A 21,997-nucleotide genomic window follows, 5' to 3' on the forward strand; every position below is an offset into this window, starting at 1 on the left:
GTTCGGGTGGCGTTCGGCGGTCGTCGTCACCGGCCTATTAGCTGCCACTGATCCTTTTCTCCCCCTCCCTATGTGTTTATTGGGCGCACCTGTTTTGTATGAGGGTTAATTAGTTGGGCTTATTTAATCAGCCGGCATACACGTTTCTTTGTGCGGGATTGTTTGTTTGTAAGTGGTGGTGTTTGTTTCGTGCATCGTGTTTGCTGTACTGTTTTCGTATTCCCCGTGTCTGGGGTTGTTTAAGTGGTCACCCAGTGTGTTAGTTGGGTGGCCTAGTTTTCTACATGTTCATTAAAGAACATTTGGTTATTGCACCTGCTGTTGCCTGCGCTTGACTTCCACTCCGACACCCAGGCCTTACAATTTTGTTGTTTTTGTTCGGTGTTCATTTAAATAAAAGAAAATGTACGCCTACCACGCTGCACCTTGGTCCAATCCTTACGACGATCGTGACATACTTAGTGACAGTACAAAATTGGCACCATTTCATAACTGACAGAGCATTTTCTGACCAGCATCCTCTGAGCGACGCAGACACAATTCAAATGCTTTCTGACTCATTACAACTTCAGCTTTAAGCACAACGTGATTATGTCTCGCTGTGACSGAGAGAAAGTGGTCTTGTTTAAATTCGACGCAATAATTTTGTATTGTTTCATGTTGAGCGCTCTAAAACATCTATGAACATCACAGCGTGATGAGACTGCCTTTGCTACGTGGGCTAAGGTCTCCCATTTCATGTGCCGTATTGTAAGCTGAGCTGCAAAATCGAACATTTGTTTGCATAGGCCTGAAAATTTCACGTGTCGCTAAGCAAATGAGGTGTCAGATTTCACAGAGTGCACCGCAATTGATGTTGCGCCGTTCACAGAGCACTCGGTACATAAAATATTGGTCTGAACCGGTCCAGAACCTCTCAAAGAGGTGTTAAAAGGATTATACACGGACTGTGAGCTAGGAGTTCTCGGCATCTGTGCTACGCCATTGCTTCTTGTGAAGAGATAAAAACAGGTACTGTTTTTATTTAGTTACCATTGTCTAAATCCAGGTGGTACAGTATGGCTCTGTACAGCATCACTTAGAGCCTCCCAAATGGATATGGAGCACTCCGAATGATAAATTGAGTGTGGGTAATGGGTTGATCACATAGCAAGGGCTGTCATAAGTCCTATTTTCATGCGTCCCCTATTTACTCGGCCTCCTGTCATTTTGCCAGCATCTGTGCACTCTCCCAGTAAAGAATTATGAACACAGACACAATCACTGAGCACAGACAGGATGTAATTGACTCCCCAACACCTTCACAACAACTGCCACACACACATGCACACACACACACACACTTACAAACACCGTATAACACTATATAGGCTACTGTAGATGCATGGTTGATGCATTTAGAAAGTAAAATATACAGTGCCTTCAGAAAGTATTCATGACCCTTGACTTATTCCACATTTTGTTGTGTTACAGCCTGAATTCAATACGTATTAAATCTATTTTTTTCTCACCCCTCTGCACACAATACCCCACGATGACGAAGTGAAAACATGTTCTCATAAATGTTTGCAAATGTATTGAAAATGAAATATGAAAAATATCTAATTTACAGAAGTATTCACACCTCTGTGTAACACCATGATCTATTTCACCTGTCTTGTGTTTGTCTCCCATTTCTTCCCGTTATTCCCTGTGTCTTTATACTGGTGTCCTCTGTCTGTCTGTTGCCAGTTCGCCTTGTCAAGTCAATCAGTGTGTTTTTCCGTGCTCCTGTTTTTCCCTAGCCGCTGTTTTTCTAGTCCTCCCGGTTCTGACCCTGTCCTGACACTGTACCCGCCTGCCCGACCATTCAGCCTGCCTCGAGCCTGCCTGTCGCCCTGTACCTTCTGGACTCTGACCTGGTTTATGAACTTCTGCCTGTCCCCGACCTGCCTCTTGCCTGCCCCTTGTTTTTCAATAAATATCAGACTCGAACCATCTGCCTCCGGTGTATGCATCTGGGTCTCGCCCTGTGTCGTTATACCCTGAGTCAAAACGTTGTAGTAGTACCTTTGGCAGCGATTTAAAGCTGTGAGTCTTTCTGGGTAAGTCTCTAAACGCTTTCCACACCTGAATTGTGCAATATTTGCCCATTTTATTATTTTCAAAGTTCTTCAAGCTCTGTCAAATTGGATGTTGGTCTTGCCATAGATTTTCAGGTAGATTTAAGTCAAAACTAACTAGGCCACTCAGGAACATTCACTGTCTTCGTTAAGCAACGCCAGCGTAGATTTGGCTTTGTGTTTTAGGTTATTGTCCTACTGAAAGGAGAATTCATCACTAAGTGTCTGTTGGAAATCAGACTGAACCAGGTTTTCCTCTGGGATTTTGTCTGTGCTTAGCTCCATTCCGTATATTTTCTTTATCCTGAAACTCTCCAGTCCTTAACGATTACAAGCATACCCATAACACGATGCAGTCACCACTATGCTTGAAAATTTGAAGAGTGGTACACAATTTGCATCATTACTTTACTGCCTTGTTGCGAACAGGATGCATGTTTTGGAATATGTGGATTCTGTACAGGCTTCCTCCTTTTCACTGTCAATTAGGTTAGTGTTGTGGCGTAACTACAATGTTGCTCATCCATCCTCAGTTTTCTATCACAGCCATTAAACTCGTAACTGTTTTAAAGTCACCATTGGCCGCATGTTGAAATCACTGAGCGGTTTCCTTCCTCTTCGGCAGAGTTAGGAAGGACGCCTTGTAGTAACTGGGATAGTGTGTATTGGCACACTATCCAAAGTGTAATTAATAACTTCACCGTGCTCAAAGGGATATTGAATGTCTGCTTTTTTGTTGTTGTACCCATCTACCGATAGGTGACTTTCTTTGCGAGGCATTGGAAAACCTCCCTGGTTTTTGTGGTTAAATGTGTTTGAAATTCAGTGACTGAGGAACCTTACAGATAATTGTACGTTTGAGGTATAGAGATGCAGTCACTGAAAAATTATGTTGAACACTTTTTGCATACAGTGAGTCCATGCAACTTATGTGACTTAAACACATTTTTACTCCTGAACTTATTTAGGCTTGCCATAACAAAGGCGTTGAATATTTGACTCAAGACATTTCAGCTTTTCATTTTTAATTAATTTGTGAAAAGTTTGAAAACATAATTCCACTTTGACATTATGAGGTATGGTGTGTAGGCCAGTGACAAATGTTTTTTTTTATGTGGAAAAGTCAAGGGGTGTGAATACTTTCTGAAGGCACTGTACATGACACATTGATTGCTGATTGATCTTATTTGTCAGTGTTGGATGCACATCATTCTAGCACATATTAATAATCTAATCACCATTTATAAAAACTGTTAATCAACATTAGTACTATGTGGCTACTGCATTTAAACACACCTCCAGCAATTTATATTGGAAAACAATATTCTCCATCGCACTCCACTCTCCCCTAAAACAGGTCGTAATAAATTGGCCAAAGCACTCGCCCTCCCTCAGTCCCACAGACATGTTCCATCAGCCATGGCCGGCCCTGCTGTCCTCCACTGAGAGACTCCCGATATGCCCAGTTTGCAAAATGAGACCATTAGTGAGATATCCCTTTCAGGGTAATAACAGCGCAATGTGACCTTTCTCTATTGTCATGTACACACCGACAGCTATTAGAGCAACTCGACACTATCCTGTTCGCCTTGAAGAGCCTTGATGTGGCATCATCGTGCTTACATGTCGTCATTGTTGTAGTTCTGCAGAATTCTGCCTTTTAGATGGTATTTGCTTGAAACATGTTAATGCATTTCTTAATCATTTAGAATTAAGAACAGTTTATGAAGGGATACTTCAGGATTTTGGCAGTGAGAGTCCGATGAACTGGTGGATACCATTTGTGTGTCTGTGTCCAGTTTGATTCAAATGATCAAAGCTCGATGATTAGTTGAATCAGCTGTGTTGGGCAAAAACCAAAAGGTGCACCCCTTGGGGTCCTGAGGACCGAGTTTGGGAAACACTGCTTTAAGGGGTCTTGTGTGGTGCATGGTCCGATGAATATATTACAGAAAGTTAACTTGTTTAAGAACGTACAATTCATCTACATGTTAATGTATTCACACAGGGAATGAGCTCAGTTAGAACATTTAAAAGGGATAGACAGTGCACATCACCAGGGAGTCCAAGCCTAAAGACTGATCAAATGGCCACAGTTCTCATTAAAGGGGACATTAAATGTGATTTTATTGACATTTTGCATAATTACCATGCATAAAAAAGACAGTAACATCCTGCAGTTAGTACAAACACTGTAACCTAGGATCATCCACAAATCACTGGAGCCTGAGCAAAATTGTTCAACATCACGACTCAAAGGACCCTGAACTGAAAACGTATAAATTATGATTTTCCATGTTCAAAGAGGCGGTCCTTCACAAAACAGCACCAAACCAATTACAATTTGTCTGAGAACTGACTAGATTAATGTTGTATGCTGTTGAGCCCCTGATTCTTGGCCCGTCGGAATTTAACATGGGTAAATTCAGACAATAACTTAGAATGTTCTTAAAAATAGTCTGTCTGCTGTGGTATTGACATGAGTCAAGCACGGTCTCAAAAACACAGTAATAATAAAACATATTGTTCCATAATATGACTGGCAAACAGTGCTGTTGTGACACACAAAATAAATCGAGCCAAAATGCGAGCCAGCACTCACCTCTTTCTCTCCACAGATATTGCTGATGATGGAATTGGAAGCAGGGCTGGCGGAGGGACCCAGGACTCCCACCACTCCTTTGGACAGGATCTGGCACACTGTCAACACACAGAGACAAGCATCCAGTCAGACAATACAGGACATGGTCCAAATACCACATTCAGCCTATTAAATAGGAGTTGCATGTTGCTTAGTGTGTAGTTTTAACCTGCACTAACAGTATGAGCCAGCAGTTCCCAGTTAACCTTTAATAAGTAGGAGGTGTTTGGGTTTGCTAACTACTAACTTGATCATGTTCTATTGATGTATTAACTTACAGCTGCTCTGTATCTGATTTCACATCACAGATATTAAACCTACGACTATAGATCACAATATGACAGATTGAACGGTGGTGCAATGATGGAACATAATTACTGTAGCAACAGGTTGGAATGAGATCTGGTCATGTGGAAGTTTTTGCTAACCACTTAGAATCTCATGTCAACAATCCTTCATTTTAAGATAACAATTGGGGACGAAAGTAGTACTTAAAAGTGGCATGTAGGAGTTAGTGCCAACCAACAGTTGCTGCCATGCAGGGGCACACCGACCTAGTTAAAATAATAGCTGAGAACTACATTAAATCTAAACCAATCAGATATTTGATCAGTCTTCCAAAAGCATTTGTGATATCTCTTTTCTAACATTCACCATCACACTGAATCAGTGTATGAAATTGAATTTTTTGGGGGGAGAAGAAGAAATAGAGCACAGTATTTCCTTTGCAGTCCCCTGCACATGGGTTTGGGCTTAAATCTTACTTGCAGGGGAAACAAAATGCAATTTCAGGTGGGGCTTGATCCCTGTCTTTCATTAACATTCTATGGCAGTCAGGAGGAGGACTGCTGTCTGAATATGTGGTCTGCTGCACAAATGGCACCCTCGTTCCTGTGTAGTGCACTTATTTGGACCAGGGCTCTGGTCAAAAGTAGTGCACTATATAGGGTGCCATTTGGAACACAGAGGAGGGCGACAGACTGGCTGAGGTGGTGGATGGGCCAGTAACAAACCCCAAATGAGGGTAAAGATGTATAAAGGAAGAGTAAAGGTGGACCATTTTTGAGCCAGTGGAGCAAAGCTCGGGATTCTCACCGAACGAGATAGAAAATTTACAGGAGCAGTGAATCAAATGATTAATAAATAATCCCTTTGTCATCCAATGGAGTGTCCCGTACATTCCCCTCCTCCTCCTCTCCCACCCACCTACCCCTCTCTCCTCCATTTAAAGCACATTTGCACCTGTCTGCATGGCTTCACCGAATTACAAAGTGACCGGATTAGGCTTTTCACAGGTCGGCATTTTCTATTTTACACAGGGAACAGAATGGCCTTTTGTCATTTGGGCAAAAGTCTGTCCTCCGCACTCTCTCCTCCATCCTCTCTCTTCCGTGACCTGGAAATCGATAAGTGGTCCAGTGGTAAAGGAGAGTGTCAATTCATTAGTAAGCAAATGGAAGACGGCCCTCCCCTCCTCAATAGACTTTTAGCGAGGAAGCACACGTCTAACCTACTTGAGTCCTTCGCGGAAGAGTTTTGAAATCCTTTTTTCTATCAAACTAGCTAAATTTGTTTATTACTTTATATGTTTATTTTGGAATTCCACCCTGAAGACGCGCGATGGGATAAGGACAGCCATTTCATAAAAGCGCATTTTCATCCACTTTAGTCACGTCTACTCCAGCTCCTGCATTTGACGTCACCGGTATACTAACCACCGGTCCTGGGATCCATCATTACGCGCACCTGCAAGTCATGAGGCACAGCTGGACTTCATTTACCTCACTTACAGTTCAAATCGGAAGTTTACATACACCTTAGCCAAATAAACTGAGTTTAAATGTTTCACAATTCCTGACATTTAATCAGAGTAAAAATTCCCTGTTTTACATTTACATTTAAGTCATTTAGCAGACGCTCTTATCCAGAGCGACTTACAAATTGGTGCATTCACCTTATGATATCCAGTGAAAAACCACTTTACAATAGTGCATCTAACTCTTTAGGTCAGTTAAGATCACCACTTTATTTTAAGAATGTGAAATGTCAGAATAATAGAAGAGAGAATGATTTATTTCAGCTTTTATTTCTTTCATCACATTCCCAGTGGGTCAGAAGTTTACATACACTCAATTAGTACCTGGTAGCATTGCCTTTAAATTGTTTAACTTGGGTCAAACGTTTCGGGTAGCCTTCCACAAGCTTCCCACAATAAGTTGGGTGAATTTTGGCCCATTCCTCCTGACAGAGCTGGTGTAACTGAGTCAGGTTTGTAGGCCTCCTTGCTCACACATGCTTTTTCAGTTCTGCCCACAAATGTTCTATAGGAATGAGGTCAAGGCTTTGTGATGGCCACTCCAATGCCTTGACTTTGTTGTCCTTAAGCCATTTTGCCACAACTTTGGAAGTACGCTTGGGGTTATTGTCCATTTGGAAGACCCATTTGCGACCAAGCTTTAACTTCCTGACTAATGTTGCTTCAATATATCCACATAATTTTCCTGCCTCATGATGCCATCTATTTTGTGAAGTACACCAGTCCCTCCTGCAGCAAAGCAGCCCCACAACATGATGCTGCCACCCCCGTGCTTCACGGTTGGATGGTGTTCTTCGGCTTGCAAGCCTTCCCCTTTTTCCTCCAAACATAACGATGATCATTATGGCCAAACAGTTTTTGTTTCATCAGACCAGAGGACATTTCTCCAAAAAGTATGATCTTTGTCCCCATGTGCAGTTGCAAACCGTAGTCTGGATTTATTATGGCGATTTTGAAGCAGTGGCTTCTTCCTTGCTGAGCAGCCTTTCAGGTTATGTCGATATAGGACGCGTTTTACTGTTGATATAGATACTTTTGTACCGGTTTCCTCCAGCATCTTCACAAGGTCCGTTGCTGTGAACTGGGATTGATTTGCACTTTTCGCACCAAAGTACGTTAATCTCTAGGAGACAGAACGCGTCTCCTTCCTGAGCGGTATGACGGCTGCGTGGTCCCATGGTGTTTATACTTGCATACTATTGTTTGTACAGATGAACGTGGTACCTTCAGCCATTTGTAAATTGCTCCCAAGGATGAACCAGACTTGTGGAGGTCTACAAATTTTTTTCTGAGGTCTTGGCTAATTTCTTTAGATTTTCCCATGATGTCAAGCAAAGAGGCCCTGAGTTTGAAGGTAGGCCTTGAAATACATCCACAGATACACCTCCAATTCACTCAAATTATGTCAATTAGCTTATCAGAAGCTTCTAAAGCAATGACATCATTTTCGTGAATTTTCCAAAGGCACAGTCAACTTTGTGTATGTAAACTTCTGACCCACTGGAATTGTGATACCGTGAATTATATGTGAAATAATCTGTCTGCMAACAATTGTTGGAAAAATGACTTGTGTCATGCACAAAGTAGATGTCCTAACCGACTTGTCAAAACTATAGTTTGTTAACAAGAAATTTGTAGAGTGGTTGAAAAACGAGTTTTAATGACTCCAACCTAAGTGTATGTAAACTTCCGACTTCAACTGGATTACCTCCCCTATATCTGGCACTCCCTTCGGTTCTTTCCCCAGTCAGTATTGTTCCTGTGTTATGCGTAGACGCTACTGTTACGTTGTCTCAATCCATGTTTGTTGTTTTATTAAACGTTTCACCTGCTTCTCGACTCTTAGCGTCTCCGTTATAACTTTCCCTCTCCTCGCCATCTCTCCATGATTACCTTTTTTTAAAAAGGAGGCCAGAGGACGACGGAGAGAGGACGCAGTAGTTGCGCAAATCCAATTGAGAAAAGGCCAATGTGTCCATCTTGGATTCTCTTCKTGCTCCACCTCAGTCTATGGACAAAGCAATTTACATCTGTGACAAGTGACAACTTCTCCAATATAAGTATGGATCATTATAATGGATTCTGCACAACTTCTGTCTAATCTTGGTCAGTGGGTTGTCTGGAGTCCATTCAGTTTAGAATTGATTCCCTCAAATCAATACCTTCTTATTGAGAGCCGCAGCATGTGCAAATGAGAGACTATGTACGCATGGGACCTGGAGTTCAGTTCTGTGAACCCACATTCAGTGGTGGAAAAAGTACCCAATTGCCATACTTGAGTAAAAGTAAAGATACCTTAATAGAAAACGACTCAAGAAGTGAACGTCACCGAGTAAAATACTACTTGAGCAAAAGTATTTGATTTTAAATATACTAAAGTATCAAAAGTAAATGTAATTGCTAAAATATACTTAAGTATCAAAAGTACAAATCATTTCACATTCCTTATATTAAACAAACCAGACAGCACGATTTTATTTTAATTTTTTATTTAAGGATAGCCATGAGCACATGCTAACACTCAATTTACAAACGAAGCATTTGTGTTTAGTGAATCCTCCAGATCAAAGGCAATAGGGATGTTCTTTTGATAAAAGTGTGAATTAGACCGTTTTCCTGTCCTGCTAAGCATTCGGAATGTAACGAGTGGTTTTGGGTGTCAGGGAAAATGTATGGAGTAAAAGTCTTGTTTTCTTTAGGAATGTAGTGAAGTAAAAGTTGTAAAAAATATAAATAGTAAATTTAAAGTACAAAAAACGACTCCAGTAGTACTTTAAAGTATTGTTACCAACATTCATATTCACACATGAATGCACACACTACATAATAATATATATTTTTTTAACTCTTGTAAAAAGAGCGTGTAAAAAAACATGAACAATTTCACATGTAAATGTTTGTAAATGTTCATGGGGCAGACACGTGTCTGACGTTTTACACAAATGTTTTACATTGTTTTACACAAATATCACGTGGAAAAACAGACACGTGAGTTAGAAGCTGAAGTTTTACATGGATATTTTTCATATAACTCAGACATGTGGTTTGCCAACATTTCACGTGTGCTTTTGTAACTGGTGGGATTAGAAACCTGGTCTCCCAGGGAAGAAGCCAACATCTTGGACCATTCGACCAAGCAGGCCAACAGTTATTTTGAAAACAAACACACAAACACACACACACACACACACACACACACACGGCTGGGCAGGTAGTGCTGGCTGTGTGACATTTCCTCCTTACTGGTGCCACTGATCCATCCCTAATCCAATTGCTGCCTGAGCAGAGCCACGACGGCACTAAATTAGGGAGGGGGTTTGCAGGCAGCCAACCAAGCAGGGAGAGGTATACAGTTGTTTTTATGTATGAGGAGGAGCTACCACGGCCATTAAGCTCTACTGATTCTGAGAATTGGCCACAGTTTTACGGGCGCCTAACCAATTGTGCTATTATGTGGTTTTATTCCCAACTTATTTCGTACATAATGTTTCTGCAACCGTATCTTACGGCAAAAAAAAGAGCTTCTGGATATCAGGACAGCAATCACTCACCTCGGATTAGACAAAGATTTCTTCCTCAACAAGCAGGACGCACAGGATATACTGCTAATATCCGACAAGGCCAACATCCCCGTTATTGGCAAGAGAAAGAGACGCAGATACAGAGGACACAGAGCGGGGTGGCTCAAAAGGATCTGCAGAAGGCGAGTGGGAAAGCTGACGTTACTGTCAATATTACTCACCAACGTACAATCATTGTACAATAAATTAGATAAGGTACGATCACGAATATCCTACCAACGGGACATCAAAAACTGTAACATCTTATGTTTCACGAAATCATGGCTGAATGACGACATGGATATTCACCTAGCAGGATATACAGTTGAAGTCGGAAGTTTACATACACCTTAGCCAAATACATTTAAACTCAGTTTTTCACAATTCCTGACATGTAATCCTAGTAAAAATTCCCTGTCTTAGGGCAGTTAGGATCACCACTTTATTTTAAGAATGTGAAATGTCAGAATAATAGTAGAGAGAATGATTTACTTCAGCTTTTATTTCCAGTTCAATAAGGTTACTGACTGAACGATGGTATGAATCTAATGGGCATACACCTACAGTACAGTGTGCTTTTAACCCCCTAGAGTCGATTGATGCACCGGTGCGACAATCTAAGTAACATAATAAAATAAAAATTGTAATCTGTCAATTTAAGCTAGAGATATGTTTTTTTAAACTGCATGCGTCTCAATCAACCGCATCCCCCTATGTCGCACTTCTACATTTGCGGTTTTAGGCGGCAGAGCTAGAGCGGTGTTATGAAATAATCCTGAACATTTTTCTTCTCATGAAAATGTCTGTAGTGACCAAATGGAAAGGTTAGACTCTCACAAACACAATGGTGGTCTCCATTTTGCTGTACGACCCCCACGAGTGTCAGGGGACTCGTCTGAAGTCGATACCGTCAATGTGCCAACTTCTGTTTGTAGCATCCGAACCATTTGGGCTACGAACTAAAGGGTAAAGGGGAGATTCTCACAAACACTATGGTTCTCTATTTTGCTTTAGGATCCCCACGGGATTTGTCTGAAGGTAACCGGTACCGGTTAACAAAAAAGACAGGAAGTTTGACGGTAGTTTTGTGCCTACCCCAAAAAGGGGTTAAATACTTGTAAAAAATTTTTTTTTAAACATAATAATATTTCCGAGCTTTCTTATATCTCCTAGATTAAGGACAAACACTTCAAAACCTCGTTTCTTATGATAGATTTTTTTGACTGTCTTTTTTGTCATTTATTACTGTGTTATTCAATGCATTTCTCTGGGCTATAGTACTAAAGGCCAAATTCAATATTTTGTTAAATCATTATTATTATTATTTTTATGTATATATCTAAAGGGGTCCTACAATTCAATATCAAAGAGCTAAATGACCATCCCAACGGCTTAGACTTTTATGAATTAACCTCAACCCTTCCTCCTTTATTTTCCCTGTATATGCATTGGGGAGTAGTACCTCGAGCAGAACGTGACTGCCTAGAAGGGCTTGTGATGTTTATATTTGATGGGTGGCATAATTCCTTAGGGCGATTCCGAGCCAGCGGGTGCAAATGATTTTGGGGTATCTCAGATTGTTCTGGCAATTCTCCCATTGAAACTTCATCGTGATTGTGACCTACTATGTATAAAATGGGTCACACCATTAAACGTACCAGAGAGTATATTGTTCCAAACAATGTGTCTAAAAAATAAGCTAAATCAAAAAAAGGTACTTTTGTGATATTAATATTTTTTAATGTTGACTAAATTCATGCGAAAATGTGTATTTCAGAATCTAGACATACTCCATATGTTAGAGCTCACTACAAGGAGTATAATGACGGCTGTTGCGGAAACGGGCAACAGTAGCCTGGGTAGCAATCTGTTTAGCTAAATTACACTCCTTGTACTCCGCAACATGTGCCAAAGGGAAGAAAGAATACATTATCCACTCTGCTAGAAGGGTTTTTAACAGCCAAGTGTCAGTATGGCCCACACTGGCAACACACAGTACGTGTACTTCATGTTAGATAAGCAGACTGGTAAAAGTGTATTCTATTCTCCTTCTGTTCCATCTAATCAAAGTAGCTGGTATAAAAATACCAGCATTAAAATGTTGAAATGTTAATGCATTGTTAATATTTCATTGCACTGTATCCAACCACAAGGTCATGGCGATAGGCTGATTGACATAGATTTTTCCAAATTCTGTCCACCTCATTAGATTTCTAGTATACTACATGGTCAAAACAAACATCTCTTTCCAAAATCATGGGTATTAATACGGAGTTGGTCCCTCCTTTGCTGCTAGAACAGCCTCCACTCTTCTGGGAAGTCGTTCCACTAGATGTTAGAAAATTGCTGCGGGGACTTGCTTCCATTCAGTCAAGAAGATCTGCACTGATGTTGTGCAATAAGGCCTGGTTCGCAGTCTGCGTTCCAATTCATTCCAAAGGTGTTTGATGGGGTTGAGGTCAGGACTCTGTGCAGGCCAGTAAAGTTATTCCACACCGATCCCGAAAAACCATTTCTGTATGGACCTCACTTTGTGCATGTGGGCTTTGTCATGCTGAAACAAGAAAGGGCTTTCCCCAAACTGTTGCCACAAAAATGGAAGGACATAATCGTCTAGAATGCCATTCATTGTATGCAGTAGCGTTAAGATTTCCCTTCACTGGAACTAAAGGGCCTAGCCCGAACCATGAAAAATAGCACCAGACCATTATTCCTCCTCCACCAAACATTACAGTTGGCACTATGCATTCAGGAAGGTAGCGTTCTCCCGGCATCCGCCAAACCCAGATTTGTCCGTCGGACTACCAGATGGTGAGCGTGATTCATCACTCCAGAGAACACGCTTCCACTGCTCCAGAGCCCAATGACGACGAGCTTTACACCACTCCAGCCGACACTTGGCATTTCGCATGGTGATCTTAGGCTTGTGTGCAGCTGCTCGGCCATGGAAACGCATTTCATGAAGCTCCTCGACAAACAGTTATTGTGCTGACGTTGCTTCAAGAGGCAGTTTGGAACTTCGTAGTGTTGCGACCGAGGACAGACAATTATTTTATGCACTGTGCGCTTCAGCACTCGGCGGTCCCGTTCTGCGAGCATGGGTGGCCTACACCTTTGCGGCTGAGCCGTTGTTGCTCCTAGTCGTTTCGACTTCACAATAACAGCACTTACAGTTGACAGGGGAAGCTCAAGCAGGATATAAATTTGACAATTTGGCTCGTTGGAAAGGTGGCATCCTATGACGGTGCCACGTTGAAAGTCACTGAGCTCTTCAGTACGGGCCATTCTACTGCCAATGTTTGTTTATGGAGATTGCATGGCTGTGTGCTCGATTTTATACACCTGTCAGCAACGGGTGTGGCTGAAATAGCCAAACCCACTAATTTGAACGGGTGCCCACATACTTTTGTATATATAGTGTATTTACTATATATCTTCAGGCTAGTCATTCCAACCAAAGAAACAAAACAAGTCCAAAACCTTTTGACATCCACACATCCAAATACTTTTTAAACACAGAGAGAACCCATCAGCTATTTTCCAAAAATGTGTTTGCCACTGCCACTCGTTACTACAAATATTCCTAAACAAGATAGACTTATCCCGCTGTACTCAAGGGATATCTGAAAGTGGGAGATAACAAGGGAAGACGGGCACTAAATTGAAATGACTGACGGAATGATGAACGGCCGGCAGACAGATACACAGACCCTGACAGACACTGACAGCCAGCCAGACAGACAGACAGACCTTTTAATGTGGAACTCCGTGACATACTGGTCTTTCACTTTTTGAAACGAATGACAAAAGTCGAACATCGAAAGCTACCTCGTACTCCCATCCTCGCCCGCCCACTACTTACTGGTCTCTCCCATCTCATATTCACTGTCTCTCAGCAGCTCAAAGATGTCCACCTCCAGCTTGCCTGTTGTGGAACGGTTACTGGACCGGTTGATGCTGTCCTTCGCCAGAGTGATGGCCAATCTCTCTCCCCGGCTGCACTCCATTGGGTCGTCAAGTATGGCGGCTGCAGAAGAGAAGGCGAAGAAAGAAAAACATTAGAAGGGCTCTTTGGATACCCAGTGTCACGATGGCACACATTGGCAAGACACAGTACATACAGTGGGGAGAACAAGTATTTGATACACTGACAATTTTGCAGGTTTTCCTACTTACAAAGCATGTAGAGGTCTGTAATTTTTATCATAGGTACACTTCAACTGTGAGAGAAGGAATCTAAAACAAAAATCCAGAAAATCACATTGTATGATTTTTAAGTAATTCATTTGCATTTTATTGCTGAACATAAGTATTGATACATCAGAAAAGCAGAACTGAATATTTGGTACAGAAACCTAGTTTGCAATTACAGAGATCATACGTTTCCTTGTATTTTGACCAGGTTTGCACACACTGCAGCAGGGATTTTGGCCACTCCTCCATACAGACCTTCTCCAGATCCTTCAGGTTTCGGGCTGTCGCTGGCAATACGGACTTTCGGCTCCCTCCAAAGATTTTCTATTGGGTTCAGGTCTGGAGACTGGCTAGGCCACTCCAGGACCTTGAGATGCTCTTTACGGAGCCACTCCTTAGTTGCCCTGGCTGTGTGTTTCGGGTCGTTGTCATGCTGGAAGACCCAGCCACGACCATCTTCAATGCTCTTACTGAGGGAAGGAGGTTGTTGGTCAAGATCTCGCGATACATGGCCATCCATCCTCCCCTCAATACGGTGCAGTCGTCCTGTCCCCTTTGCAGAAAAGCATCCCAAAGAATGATGTTTCCACCTCCATGCTTCACGGTTGGGATGGTGTTCTTGGGTTGTACTCATCCTTCTATTCCTCCAAACACGGCGAGTGGAGTTTAGAGCAAAAAGCTCTATTTTTGTCTCATCAGACCACATGACCTTCTCCCATTCCTCCTCTGGATCATCCAGATGGTCATTGGCAAACTTCAGACGGGCTGGACATGCGCTGGCTTGAGCAGGGGGACCTTGCGTGCGCTGCAGGATTTAAATCCATGACGGCGTAGTGTGTACTAATGGTTTTTCTTTGAGACTGTGGTCCCAGCTCTCTTCAGGTCTTGACCAGTCCTGCCGTGTAGTTCTGGCTGATCCCTCACATTCCTCATGATCATTGATGCCCCACGAGGTGAGATTTGCATGGAGCCCAAGACCGAGGTGATTGAGGTCATCTTGAACTTCTTCCATTTTTTAATAATTGTGCAACAGTTGTTGCCTTCTCACAAAGCTGCTTGGCTATTGTCCTGTAGCCCATCCCAGCCTTGTACAGGTCTACAATTTACCCTGATGTCCTTACACAGCTCTCTGGTCTTGGCCATTGTGAGAGGTGGAGTCTGTTTGATTGAGTGTGGTGCCAGGTGGTCTTTTATACAGTAACGAGTTCAAACAGGTGCAGTTAATACAGGTAATGAGTGGAGAACAGGAGGGCTTCTATAAGAAAAAACTAACAGGTCCTGTGAGAGCCGGAATTCTTACTGGTTGGTAGGTGATCAAATACTTATGTCATGCATAAAAATGCAAATTAATTTAAAAATCATACAATGTGATTTTCTGGATTTTTTGTTTTAAAGATTCCGTCTCTCACAGTTGAAGTGTACCTATGATAAAAATGACAGACCTCTACATGCTTTGTAAGTAGGAAAACCTGCAAAATCGGTAGTGTATCAAATACTTGTTCTCCACTGTATACTTCAAGATTTCCTCAAACATACTGTGCTGCAAATTCAGAACTACAGAGAACGCCTTATGGTTCATGGGGTCGTTATATCATTACCAAATGTGAATATGGTTCTGTCAGTATAAAAGAACTGACTTCTACTTGTACGGTGTAAAAAAAGAAGCCAAAACACAAGAGCTTTAACATCATGCGATGCCCAATCCGGAGTCCCGGTCTAAAAATGAATCGTGCGCTGAGTGCGCATGAGTGATTTTTTTAATTTTTTATTTCACCTTTATTTACCAGGTAGGCTAGTTGAGAACAAGTTCTCATTTTGCAACTGCGACCTGGCCAAGATAAAGCATAGCAGTGTGAACAGACAACAGAAGTTACACATGGAGTAACAATAAACAAGTCCATAACATGGTGAAAAAAAAGAGATCTATATACAATGTGTGCAAAAGGCATGAGGTAGGCCAATAAATCGAATAATTCAATTTAGCAGATAACACTGGAGGATAATCATCAGATGATCATGTGCAAGAAGAGATACTGGTGTGCAAAAGAGCAGAAAAGTAATAAAAAAAGCAGTATGGGGGGTGAGGTAGGTAAATTGGGTGGGTAGTTTACAGATGGACTATGTACAGTGCAGCGATCGGTTGCTGCTCGGATAGCAGATTTTTAAAGTTTGTTGAGGGAGATAAAAGTCTCCAACTTCAGAGATTTTTGCCAATTCGTTCCAGTGCAGGCAGCAGAGACTGGAAGGAAAGGGTCCAAATGAGGTTTTGGCTTTAGGGATGAAAGTGAGATACACCTGCTGGACGCGGTGTTGCGGGTGGGTGTAGCCATCGTGACAAGTGAACTGAGATAAGGCGGCACTTTACCTAGCATAGCCTTGTAGATGACCTGGAGCAGTGGGTCTGACGACGAACATGTAGCGAGGGCAGCCGACTAGGGCATACAGGTCGCAGTGGTGGGTCGTAAGGTGCTTTAGTACAACCGAATGCACTGGATAAACTGCATCCAGTTTGGCTGAGTAGAGTATTGGAAGCTATTTTGTAATACAGATGCATGCCGAAGTCGAGGATCGGTAGGATAGTCAGTTTTACTAGGGTAAGTTTGGCGGGTGAGTGAAGGAGGCTTTGTTGCGGAATAGAAAGCCGATTTAGATTTGATTTTGGATTGGAGATGTTTGATATGAGTCTGGAAGGAGAGTTTGCAGTCTAGCCAGACACCTAGGTACTTATAGATGTCCCAAATATTCTAGGTCGGAAACCGTCCAGGGTGGTGATGCTAGTCGGGCGTGCGGGTGCAGGCAGCGAACGGTTGAAAAGCATGCATTTGGTTTTACTAGCGTTTAAGAGCAGTTGGAGCCGGAAGGAGTGTTGTATGATTGAAGCTCGTTTGGAGGTAGATAGCACAGTGCCCAAGGAACGGGCGGAAGTATATATAGATGGTGTCGTCTGCGTAGAGGTGGATCAGGGAATCGCCCGCAGCAGGAGCAACATATTGATGTATACAGAGAAAAGAGTCGGCCCGAGATTTGAACCCTGTGGTACCCCCATAGAGACTGCCAGAGGACCGGACAACATGCCCTCCGATTTGACACACTGAACTCTGTCTGCAAAGTAGTTGGTGAACCAGGCAAGGCAGTCATTGAAAAACGAGGCTACTGAGTCTGCCGATAAGAATATGGTGATTGACAAGAGTCGAAAGCCTTGGCCAGGTCGATGAAGAACGGCTGCACAGTAATGTCTTTTATGATGGCGTTATGATATCGTTTAGTACTTGAGCGTGGCTGAGGTGCACCCATGACCGGCTCGGAAACCGGATTGCACGCGGAGAAGGTAGGTGGATTCGAGATGGCAGTGACTTGTTTGTTGACTTGGCTTTCGAAGACTTAGATAGGCAGGGCAGGATGGATAGGTCTGTAACAGTTTGGGTCCAGGGTGTCTCCCCCTTTGAGAGGGGATGACCGCGCAGCTTTCAATCCTTGGGGATATCAGATGATACGAAGGAGAGGTTGAACAGGCTGGTGATAGGGGGTGCGACAATGGCGGCGGACAGTTTCAGAAATAGGGGGTCCAGATTGTCAAGCCCAGCTGATTTGTATGGGTCCAGGTTTTCCAGCTCTTTCAAAACATCTGCTATCTGGATTTGGGTAAAGGAGAAGCTGGGGAGGCTTGGCGAGTAGCAGCGGGGGGGGCGGGCTGTTGGCCAAGGTTGGAGTCGCCAGGAGGAAGGCATGGCCAGCCATTGAGAAATGCTTGTTGAAGTCTTCGATTAAAGGATTTATCGGTGGTGACCGTGTTACCTAGCCTCAGTGCAGTGGGCAGCTGGGAGGAGGTGCTCTTGTTCTCCATGGACTTTACAGTATCCCAGAACTTTTTGGAGTTAGAGTACAGGATGCAAATTTCTGCTTGAAAAGCTGGCCTTTGCTTTCCTGACTGACTGCGTGTATTGGTTCCTGACTTCCCGAACAGTTGCATATCGCGGGGGCTCTTCGATGCTATTGCAGTTCGCACACAGGATGTTTTTTTGCTGGTCGGGGCAGTCAGGTCTGGAGTGAACCAAGGGCTTATCTGTTCTTGGTTCTGCATTTTTTTAGCGAGCATGCTTGTCTAATATGGTGAGGAAGTAACATTTAAAGAATGACCAGGCATCCTCAACTGACGGGATGAGGTCAATATCCTTCAGGGTACGGGCAGGTCGATAGAGAAGGCTGCTCGCAGAAGTGTTTTAGGGAGCGTTTGACAGTGATGAGGGGTGGTCGTTTGACCGCGGACCCGTGGCGGATACAGGCAATGAGGCAGTGATCGCTGAGATCTTGATTGAAGACAGCAGAGGTTTGGAGGGCAGGTTGGTCAGGATAATGTCTATTAGGGTGCCATGTTTACGGATTTAGGTTTGTACTGGTGGGTTCCTTGATGATTTGTGTGAGATTGAGGGCATAAGCTTGGATTGTAGACTGCCGGTGTTAAGCATATCCCAGTTTAGGTCACCTAACAGAACAAACTCTGAAGCTAGATGGGGAGCGATCATTCACAGATGGTGCCAGGGCACAGCTGGGAGCTGAGGGGGGTCGGTAGCAGGCGGCAACAGTGAGAGACTTATTTCTGGAGAGATTAATTTTTAAAATTAGAAGTTCGAACTGTTTTGGGCATAGACCTGGAAAGTATGACAGAACTTTGCAGGCTATCTCTGCAGTAGATTGCAACTCTCCCCTTTGGCAGTTCATCTTGATGGAAAGTGTTATAGTTGGGTATGGAATCTCAGAATTTTTGGTGGCCTTCCTAAGCCAGGATTCGACACGGCAAGGACATCAGGGTTGGCAGAGTGTGCTAAAGCGGTGAGTAAGGCAAACTTAGGGAGGAGGCTTCTGATGTTGACATGCATGAGGCCAAGGCTTTTTCGATCACAGAAGTCAACAAATGAGGGTGACTGGGACATGCAGGGCCTGGGTTTACTCCCCATCACCGAGGAACAGAGGAGTAGTAGGATGAGGGTGCGGCTAAAGGCTATCAAAACTGGTCGCCTAGAGCGTTGGACAAAGAATAAAAGGAGCAGATTTATGGGCGTGGTAGAATAGATTCTGGGCATAATGTGCAGACAGGGGTATGGTGGGGCGCGGTACAGCGAGGCAAGCCCAGGCACTGGGTGATGATAAGAGAGGTTGTATTCTGGACATGCTGGTCTCAATGGGTGAGGTCACCGCATGTGTGGGGGGTGGGACAAAGGATGGGTTATTAGGGGTACGGAGAGTGGAACTACAGGGTCCATTGCAAACCAAAACAATGATAATGATAACTAGCCTGAACAACAGTATGCAAGGCATATTGATATTTGAGAGAGACATACAATAAGGCATAAAGTGATTGCAGGTCTTGATTGGGAGAGCTAGCTAAAACAACAGGTAAGATAACAGCAGCAATAACAGGGTGCTAGTCTAACACAGCAACAACAGGTAAAAATGGCGACGACTAGGCAGAGAGGGTCGGATTAACTACACACAGATCCTGAGTTAAAGCACAGAGCCGACAGATAAAACACAAATAAACAGAATGATGAGGCAACACATTTTAATAGGGCTGTTCCCGTTCACTCTTGATTTATCGCAATCACGTTGGAATTAACATCATTGTTGTTTTACACATGATGCGCACCCCTACAACATTTGAATATGGCGAGAATGCATGTGTCACAACTACACGTGTGTGGGTGAAATGAATATGAAGGACTCAAAGAAGCAGTTGAGAAAAGGGGCTTCGCTGTGCGTTCTAGCAAGCGAATGAGCAACTCGGTGGGCGATTCACGACACAGTTTTAGGATAATTGACGTGGCATATTGTGCATAGGTTGTAATCCTGAGTGCGTCCCAAGACAGCAGGTTCAGGCTCAACATTGTAGCGTAATTTGTCGAGTTAGACTAGGGTTGAGTAAAAAATCATGACATTTTACGTATAAATCAATTGACGAGTCATGTGAACCCTGAACTCACCAACATTACCATACTCTAACTAAAACCAGACAGGGAATGTATAATTCCTTCCAAAATTGACACAATCCACCAGAAGCAATAGCATTCAAAACCTGCTTAAATGCTAAATAATAGCTTTCTTTCTGTAGGAATGTTGCCCGACGGTGAGGTCAATCAATGCATGTACAAACATGTGTACAACTGACCTCTGCATTTCTCTATGCTCTGAGTCAATACATAGCTCAACTTGTACAGCAACGTGCTAGGTTCCTCTAAAGAGCAGGTCATTTGCCTGACATTTTTGTCGAAATTGCAAAAACATTCACACTCCAGGCTCCGCTTTAACAGCAAACACAGCTATTACTGCTTTCCCTGAGTTCTCCAGCGAGTGAGATTAATAGCACTGTACTTAGATACAGGATCGGATCTAGATGGAGGTCAATGACAGTAATAATTACTGTAGCATTAGAGCTGATAAACCACAGCCACGATGCGATAAAACTGGCCTTTTCCCATGCAGATCACACAGATAAAACTAACCCAAGTTCACTTTGGTCAATGAGACAACCATTTATGMAGAGCAGCATTTAGGGACGTTTACAAAGATTCAGATGAAAGTAAGCAAAAGGTTGTCCGAGGTTTATTTATCCATTTATTTGTCCATTTATCCATTATTTTACACTTCATTAAACTTTTGGTAAAGGGGATGCAAAGAGGGACATACTGGATTAGTCAGCGTGTATGTGCCTTGCCTTGTCTCTGCTAGTGCAAACAGAACGCAGCCTACAGAATATAATTAACATGATGGGGGGGGGGGTTTATCCAATTAAAAGTTATATAGATTTGATGACGGCAAATAAAGTGGACAGCTTGTGTCACACAGAGCTTTTTTTGTAGATGCATTTGCAAATTAACACAACTAATGAACATGTGATGCGTTCTTGTCACCTCATAATATATCACTATGGGAGTTTGACTACGCAATTAACGGCCATGGTATTACGTTACTTTAACTTAGGTTACTTTATTCGCTCAACATGGCAGTCGAATATAATCAACTGGAATGCAAAACATTGGGGTTTGCAAGATGTACCTATAGCCTACATTTATACACAAAACATACTGCATAAAGAAATGACCGACAGTGTACGTAAAATACATTTCATGTTTAAAAAGTAGCCTTTAATGAATGTCCGCTTGCCTGCCCACATAGCAGTCACACCGTTAGTTACACAGCCCAAATTGGTCTCTCTTATTGCCTCTGGCAAGTTTTGTTCCGTTTCTATAGTGAGAGCAGCAAGGGCTAGAGCTGGGCAATTCTCTCACATGATTCAGACACCCTCTGAGCTGTAGTTACTCTCGTCTCTTTAACATTAATATCCCTTTGAATGAGAGGTTTATTTCAAACCCCAGCCCTTGAACCTTTTAAACCAATCAATGGGCAGCCCAGAGGTGTGCCGAGGCATTTGCAGGACACACTGTATTACAGTACGAGCACGGTCAATAGCCGTCTTTCTCTCTACATGTTTGTAATACGCTGTCCATTTTCAAAGCTCTTGGGTGTGTAGATGCCTGGCCATTACCTGATATGGAGAGGAAGAAGGGTGCAATGGGGAGGAACTGGGCTGTGTTCACATGGTGATTTGGAATCAATGCTATAGTGCACTATCAGGGCCACATTCAGTATAGGCAAACATTGTTGAACGTTGCAGATAGAAATGTCATTA

At 42.9% G+C, this 21,997-nt stretch overlaps 1 protein-coding gene across 1 annotated transcript in view; it reads right to left on the reverse strand.

Annotated features, from left to right (window-relative positions):
- grik4 (glutamate receptor, ionotropic, kainate 4) overlaps positions 1-21,997 on the reverse strand; it is a 219,238-nt gene that overhangs the window by 132,254 nt on the left and 64,987 nt on the right. Inside the window, 2 exon segments of the mRNA XM_070438230.1 lie at positions 4,705-4,802; positions 13,982-14,146. Coding sequence (XP_070294331.1) covers positions 4,705-4,802; positions 13,982-14,146 — 263 coding nt within the window.

This window comes from Salvelinus sp. IW2-2015, unplaced genomic scaffold (assembly GCF_002910315.2).
Source record: "Salvelinus sp. IW2-2015 unplaced genomic scaffold, ASM291031v2 Un_scaffold611, whole genome shotgun sequence".
Lineage (NCBI taxonomy): Eukaryota > Metazoa > Chordata > Actinopteri > Salmoniformes > Salmonidae > Salvelinus > Salvelinus sp. IW2-2015.